The sequence below is a fragment of the Caenorhabditis briggsae genome (genome assembly GCF_000004555.2).
Source record: "Caenorhabditis briggsae complete genome, chrII, whole genome shotgun sequence".
Classification (NCBI taxonomy): domain Eukaryota; kingdom Metazoa; phylum Nematoda; class Chromadorea; order Rhabditida; family Rhabditidae; genus Caenorhabditis; species Caenorhabditis briggsae.
The window spans coordinates 2,663,009-2,671,013 of NC_013486.2; the positions used below are offsets into that span (position 1 = coordinate 2,663,009).

Consider the following 8,005-nt stretch of genomic DNA (forward strand, 5'->3'; position numbering starts at 1 on the left):
CCGGTAGTAAATGTTTTTTTTTGTTGGTACGATTTATTTTTTTTAAAGATCATAAAACATTTTTTTCAAATTTTTTATGTCAACAGTTTTTTTCATACATTCTGTAGAACATTTTTACTGAAGTGGAGTGCAAATAGACAAATTTTTTCGAGGAACAGACACATGGAACAGGTAGAAATTTGTAAAAAAATTAAATTTTATTTTTCAAAAAAAACTTTCAATAGTTTTTCTTTGAATAGTATCAAAGTGTAAACAATCAGAGTTTCCCGGAATTCTAGAAAATTCTGAAATTCGAAAATTTAGGAAAACTCACAAATCTCGAGAATTGAAATAAATCGGATACCGTAAAGCCTGCATTAAAAGGGATCCTCTAATAGAAGGACCCTCTGAGAGGAGCTCGGCAAAATAGAAGGGCCCTCTGTGAAAAATGACCACCCCCCCCCTCCTTCAAAATGGTTTTCACATGGCTCAGTATGTAAAAGGGATGGCTTTGGAGCAGAATTAGGAAAAGTTCGATTCCTTTGTGAGTCAATAGGTTTTTTATAGCGAGAAAATTGAATTTTTGGGTCACAAATATTGAAAATCGCTTGTTTTTGCAGTTTTCCAAAAAAAAAAAATTGAAAACCCGCTTTTATGAGTATCACCTCAACGTATACTGCTCCTTGGTATGTCTCAAATGTCTCCACTGATGCACAAACGCTTGCTCCGGACTTGTATCACTATCAATCCATCCACTAACCACCAGTGTGCAACTCAAGCTAACACCCTCCGCCAGCGTTTCTACAGTAAACTCCTCGATAGCTCCAACTCGTTTCTTCATCTTGTATCCGGTGAATCCAGCGCCCGCAACACCCATTGTGGTCCCTAATACAGCTGCACCGGCTGTCGTGGCGAGACCCGCAACAGCTGTCCCTCCGCCAATAAGCATACCAGCTGAAGCGGCGACCAGTGGAGCTGCTAAACCTCCAGTGAGCCCTATCAAGACTCCGCCAACGCCTCCAGCAGCACCAATCATCAGATATCGCTTGATCTTCTTGTTACGTGCCGTCTTTTCGCGAACCACACGGCTTTGTCTGGAATTTTTTGGATTTGGGAGGTCTAACTCTACCAACTACGATGAACAATCACAACACTTGAAAATGCGACGAATAGAATTATTTGAGAACTTAAAAACCGCAAAAATGAGCGATTTTCAGGCTTTAAAACATAAAAATTTGAACTTCCCGCTATAAAAAACCCTAATACCCATAAGGAATCGATCTGGTGAGCTTTCGGCTCCAAATTAGGTCATGACCTAGGAGATTTGGGCCGTGACCTAGAAAAATTAGGTCATGACCTAGAAAAAAATCAGGTCATGACCTAGAAAAAATTATGCAATCACCTAGAAAAAATCAGGTAATGAACTAGAAAAAATTAGATCATGACCTAGAAAAATTCGGACATTACCAAGAAAAAATTAGGTCATGACCTAGGAAAAATTAGGTCATGACCTAGAAAAATTAGGTCATGAGCAAGAAAAAATTAGGTCATGACCTAGAAAAAATCAGGTAATATCCTAGAAAAAATTAGGTCGTGAGCTAGAAAAAACAAGGCAATGACCTAGGAACAATTAGATCATGACCAAGAAAAAATTAGGTCATGACCTAGGAAAAATTAGGTCATGACCTAGGAAAAATTAGGTCATGACCTAGGAAAAAATAGGTCATCACCTAGAAAATTTGGGTCGTGACCTAGAAAATATAGTTCATGACCTATAAAAACTTAGGTCATGACCTAGAAAAAATCAGGTAATGAACTAGAAAAAATCAGCTCATGACCTAGAAAAAATCAGGTAATGAACTAGAAAAAATAGGTCATGACCTAGAAAAAATCAGGCCATGACCTAGAAAAAATTAGGTCATGACCTAAAAAAAATTAGGGTATGACCTAGAAAATTTGGGTCATGACCCAGAAAAAATTAGGACACGACCAAGAAAAAAATTAGGTCATGACCTAGAAAACATCAGGTAATATCCTAGAAAAAATTAGGTCATGACCTAGAAAAAATCAGGTAATATCCTAGAAAAAATTAGGTCATGACCTAGAAAAAATCAGGTAATATCCTAGAAAAAATTAGGTCGTGAGCTAGAAAAAACAAGGCAATGACCTAGGAACAATTAGATCATGACCAAGAAAAAATTAGGTCATGACCTAGGAAAAATTAGGTCATGACCTAGGAAAAATTAGGTCATGACCTAGGAAAAAATAGGTCATCACCTAGAAAATTTGGGTCGTGACCTAGAAAATATAGTTCATGACCTATAAAAACTTAGGTCATGACCTAGAAAAAATCAGGTAATGAACTAGAAAAAATCAGCTCATGACCTAGAAAAAATCAGGTAATGAACTAGAAAAAATAGGTCATGACCTAGAAAAAATCAGGCCATGACCTAGAAAAAATTAGGTCATGACCTAAAAAAAATTAGGGTATGACCTAGAAAATTTGGGTCATGACCCAGAAAAAAATTAGGACACGACCAAGAAAAAAATTAGGTCATGACCTAGGTAATCCTAAAAATTAGCTCGTGATCTGAAAAATTGGGTCATGGCCTACCTCTTACCCACTGATCCATATGAGCGGTGCGCGGCAACAGCGCCCACGTGGCGTAGTGGCTAAGAGGCTTGCCTTTGGAGCGGAAATGCCACAAGTTCAATTCCTTTTGGGTTCTGTAGGTTTTTGATAGCGGGAAAACTAAATTTTCAAGTCTCAAAACTTGAAAATTGCTCGTTTTCCCCCTTTTTTCACAACCACTATCACAATATTTATCCAACCTACCCTTCAGATAGTTTCCTGGTAACTCTGAAACTCATTTTTCTTCAATTTTTCCCTACCTGGGATTACTGTAACTCACTCAGTTTCCACAAATTGCTCATCTAGTAAAGTGCTGGCTAGAGAGTCCTCGACGTCCTCGAATTCCGTCCAAACCACTCCTAGCAAAGTGGTCAGATGGCGTAGGAGGACGCGGTATCTGCTATCGTAGTTCCCTAAAAATCCGAAATTCGCACTAGAGTACATTTGCAACATTAAGCTCACCTTGATTCACGAAAGCCACCAGTAGACTAGCTAAAAATGGGGTGGACCCCTCAGTTTTGTAGACTGGGTCCTCACGAACCGACAGGATCATTGGAGCAATGTCTGTGAGCTCTTCTTCACCCTCCAAATGCGTTTTCATCGTTTTCACGACTTTATCAGGAAGACCCAGACACTGTGTGACGATGTTAAAGGTAGACTTGCAGAAGAATCTGGAATTTTCCAAAAAAAAAATCTTCAAAAACATCAAAGACGAGTGATTTTCATGATTTTTAACCCAATTATTTGAATTTCCCGCTATAAAAAACCTAGGATCCCCAAAAGGAATTGAACTTGCGGATCTTCTGCTCCAAACGCATACCTCTTATCCATTAAGCTACCGGTGGGCGCGCGCGGCGCCGCATGACGCAGTGGGTAAGAGACATCACTTAGGAGCAGAAGGCACAGAAGTTCGATTCCTTTAAGGTTCTATAGGTTTTTCATGGCGCGAAATTCAAATTTTTGGCTTTAAAATCATTAAAATCCCTCGTTTTCAATGTTTTAGTTCAATTTTTGGCTTTCGAACCCCTCAACTCACATCGAATTCGGGTCATTATCATCCCAGAAATCTAGACGTAGTACTGTAGTTGTGAGATTGGCCAGGGCGAATCGGGTAGCTGGCTGTAGGACGATTGGCGTGTCTAACGATCGATGACGTGGAGAATCTGTTGGAACTTCTGTTTGTCCAGATGTCCGCAACAAACTTACTACTTGAACTGCAAGAAGTGGTTGACATGTTTCGCTGTGGGAAGGCTTTGGCAAGTGGTTGAGGACTTCGTTTTGACTAAAAATTAAATATGGAAAATAGGAAAACAGGCGATTTTCAGAGTTTGGGTACCAAAAATTTGAATTTCTCACCGTCGAAAACCTAACTTGCAGCTGTTCTGCTCCAAAATCATCTCTCTTACCCACTGCGCCATTTAGGCACCGCGCGCCTTTGCCTTTATCGGCCGTCCGGGCGGCGGCACCTAGTGCACAGCGTCCTAATGACGCAGCTGGTAAGAGAGATGACTTTGGAGCAGAAGACCCATAAGTTCGATTCCTGTTGCTGTGCATAGGTTTTTGGTGGTGGGAAATTCAAATTTTTGGGTTGAAAACCTTAAAAATCGCTTCGTTTTCAAGACTTTTCAGGTTTTCAAACATGATAAGTTCGAATTTTCAACTTCCAAATTCACAAACCTCATCACTAGAACTGGATGACGTTGACGGTGTTGGTGTGGCGCACTTGCTCATTTCGTTGAGTGCTCCAAAGAAGTGAAACTGAAAAAATAGAGGAAGAATTGGATTTGTGCGCTTCTGCTATCCGGAGAAAATCAGAATATTTTTTCTGCAAAGAAAAGGAAGAATTTCAAGAAAAAAGAGATTGAAAGCGAACTGCTTCTCTTTCTTTTTCACCGGAAGGACATCTGCACGTCTTCTGACGACGACGACGCCTTCTGAATTCTGAATCCTTCTTTGATTCTTTCTTTTTTTCTTCGAAATCAAGAAGCCTTTGTGTGGGTTCTTTTTCTCTTTTTTGGAGAAGAAGAAGAACAAGGAAAATGAGCAAAATAGGAGAAGAAGAGCTCTAGGGGAAGGAAAAGTGGGCGGAGCTTATTTTTCGCTACTCGAATTAATTAGATTTTTTCTCGTTTTTTCTGATGGTTTTTGATGTTTTCTGGAAGTCATTAGAGATGAAGAAGGGGTTGATTAGGAGGAAAAAAAATAGAAAATGGAAATTTTGAAAAAAAAATTCCAGGTGAAAATTTTTTTTTCAAAAACCTATAATTAAAAAATTTTCGGGAGAAGCAGAAATCACAAAATTTCATAATCTTGGGTTTTTTTGGTTTTTCTAGGAAAAAATTTTTTTGAAAATTTTTTTTTAAAAATCAAAGTTTGAATTTTGGCGCCAATTTTAAAGTCTTGAAAATTTCAAAAATTCAGAGAAAGAATTTGAAATTAGGTCAAAATCCAAAATCCTCAATTAATGAATTTTTAGAGAAATTAAAAATTAGCAAATTCGCTCCACTGCTAAATTCCAATTAAAAAAGTTCGCTGGAGCAAATTTGCCAAAAAATTGTTTTTAAAACCTTTTTTTAATTTTCACAAAAATTAGAAAAAAATTTTAAAAGATCAATAATCGGGTGAGTGAGAGGAGGAAAAATATAAAACTGTGCACAGAACGAGAGAGAGAGAGTGAGAGACGCAGACATTCAGAGAGAGAACAAAAACCAGGTGGAAAAAAAGAAACGAAATTGTTTGTGTGTGTGAGAAGAGCGGTTGAAAAAAAGGAACAAGACAAAAAACAATTGAAAAATGAAGAGAGAAAAAAGATAGCAAAAAGAGAGATAAGTAGCAAAAAAGAGTAGTAGTAGAACAGACGAACTAACCTAATTTGAAATAGAAATGAAGAGAAATTCTCCGTTTTTTCTTCTCATTTTCGCGGGAAAAAACCTAGATTTCCAAGATTTTTACCAGAAAAAAGTTTGTAAAAACCTCAAAAAGCAACGATTTTCATGATTTTTAACTCAAAAATTTGAATTTCCCGCTATAAAAACCCATAACCCGCATAAGGAATCGAACTTGTGGGTTTGATGCTCCAAAGCCATCCCTCTTACTCACTGCGCCATGTGGACACCGCGCGCTAGTCGCTGCCTAGCCACCGGGAGGGAGAAGGCGCGCGGCGCCAGGTGGCGCAGTCGGTAAGAAGGAGGACTTTTGAGCGGAAGACCCACAAGTTCGATTCCTTATGCGGTATATAGGTTTTTTATAGCGGGAAATTCAAATTTTTGTGTCTAAAACTCCAGAAATCAGTCGTTAAACGAGTTTTTCAACTCAAACTGGAGCAAAATCGCATTTTTAAAGGATTTCTAATCAATGAAACCTCTAGGAAAACAGAAAAAACACATTTTTGGTCAAGTTTAAAGGGACAAACATCTCTATTTTTCTCTTCTTTCTTCATCATCCTCTTGTAATAGGAGCACCAGAAACGTCTGTCTAATGAAGCTATGTAAACAACCGAAAAAAATTGGCCAAATCAAGACAAAGTTTCGGGGAAAAATCTAAAATTTGGACCCAAAACTTTCTAAATCTCTAGAAAAAAAATTAAAGAAAAAAAAATTTTTTTAGAAAATTTTTTTCGAAATTTTCAAAAGTAAATATTGGAATCACCAAAATTCACATATTGAATATGACATAAATATTTATGTCAAAAAATTTGACAAGTCAAAATTAAAAATTTCTATTCATGTCCCAAAAAAAGAGCAGCTGATCCTCTATGAAAAATGTGATGCCTTGTTCCCTTGTTTTTCGGCTTTTTTGATATTCCAAAATCCCCAAAAATAGATATTCAAAAAATAATATTTTTTGAAAAATGCAATTTTTAAAAATTGATATCATTTTTCGGAGAGAATTAGAGAAAAAAGCAAAAATTTGCTACCAAGACCCTGGAAAAAATAAAACAACCCATAAATTTGTCTTGACTGATTTATGACACTTTTTTTTCTTTTTGGGCATTTCAAAAAAAAATATTTTCGGACTACGAAAAAAGAAGTTAAAGTTGCACCAAGCTTGCCACCCAGTAGTAACATCTACTGGGAATTTAAAGAAGATTTTATGGCGCGAAATTCAAATTTCGAATTTTTTTCTTGGAAAAAAAAATCTAAAATTGTTATATAAAAAACAATTTTTACAATTAGGAATTTTTCAAAATTTTGAAAATACAATTAGAAAAAGAAAATGGAAAACCCAGAAAAATTCCAAAAACACCTAAATTTTTAATTTTGAAAATCTTGAAGCCAAAATTTGAAATCTTCTAAAAATTCAATAATTTCAAGATTTTATAGTTTTCAAATTTTTGGAATATCAATAAAATTTAAAAAAAAAAGAGTCCCGACCCAAAAAACATCAACATCAGTTATTCATTATTTGTCTCATTCTCTATTTTTCTCATTCTTCTCTGCACTCTCTCATTTTCCCATTATCTCTATCTCTTCTCAATTTCTCTTTTTTTTTCTCAAAAACCTCTCTCTCTCTCTCTCTCTCACTCAGGAAAATTCCGGTTTCAACGAAAAAATTGATTTCAATGAGGAAGAAAAAATGAAAGAGAGCAAAAAAAAAAGAAAAAAAACTGACTCTTCTTTTTTGACATTTCTATTGATAAGAAAATTTGAAAAAAAGGGAGGGGAGAATTCATTGGGGTGTGGTGGGGTGACGGACAGAGGAAGAGCATGACCCAAATAAAAACATTTTTATCACAAAAAGCTTTTGGAACATCGGGACAAACAGAGCGACAATCTGAAAATTGTATGGAAATTGAAAAATCTGAAAACAAAATGGAAGTTTATTGTGAATTTCTGAATTTCTGGATTTCTGAATTTCTGAATTTCTGAATTTCTGAATTTCAATTTTCTAACAACATTCCAGCAATTTCAGCAATTTCAGAATGCCCAAAAAAGGATATTATTTAATCTTGAAATTTCAAATTTCAAAAAAATCGTTTTTCTTTGATTTTGAACATGTTCGAAAACATAATTTCAGTTTTTATTAGATGAATTCTCTGAAAAATGTTGAAAAATTGAAAAAAAATCAGCTTGAAATCAAAATATCTGACAAAAATTTAAAGGGGGGACTCCGACCAGAAATTTTTTTGCATTAAAATGTGTTAAAAGTTATCTGTTCTTCAAATATTATTGCGAAAAAATTCAAAGAAAAAATTCGAAATCCCCGAAAAAACGGCGTTGAAAAGGAAGAAAATTCAAAAAAAGGTGCCGCCGGGGGACGAGGATTTTCAGTGAGAAACCTAGGCCACGGCAGCGGGCGCCTTTCCTATGTGGCAAATTTTCCGGATTTTCAATTTCATGTCCGGCAGGTAAAAAACGTAAAAAAAACCACTGTCGGCGACGAAAAAAAGGCTGT

General features: G+C 36.1%; 1 protein-coding gene across 1 annotated transcript in view; it reads right to left on the reverse strand.

The window, feature by feature from the left end:
* CBG13461 overlaps positions 1 to 4,293 on the reverse strand; it is a gene marked incomplete at both ends in the record, with an annotated part of 7,745 nt that extends 3,452 nt beyond the window's left edge. Inside the window, 5 exons of the mRNA XM_045241821.1 lie at positions 645 to 1,073; positions 2,892 to 3,024; positions 3,074 to 3,282; positions 3,648 to 3,893; positions 4,289 to 4,293. Of these exons, the coding sequence (XP_045095136.1) occupies positions 645 to 1,073; positions 2,892 to 3,024; positions 3,074 to 3,282; positions 3,648 to 3,893; positions 4,289 to 4,293 (1,022 nt within the window). The remainder of the gene's footprint in view (positions 1 to 644; positions 1,074 to 2,891; positions 3,025 to 3,073; positions 3,283 to 3,647; positions 3,894 to 4,288) is intronic.
* Between the last annotated feature and the right edge of the window lie 3,712 nt (positions 4,294 to 8,005).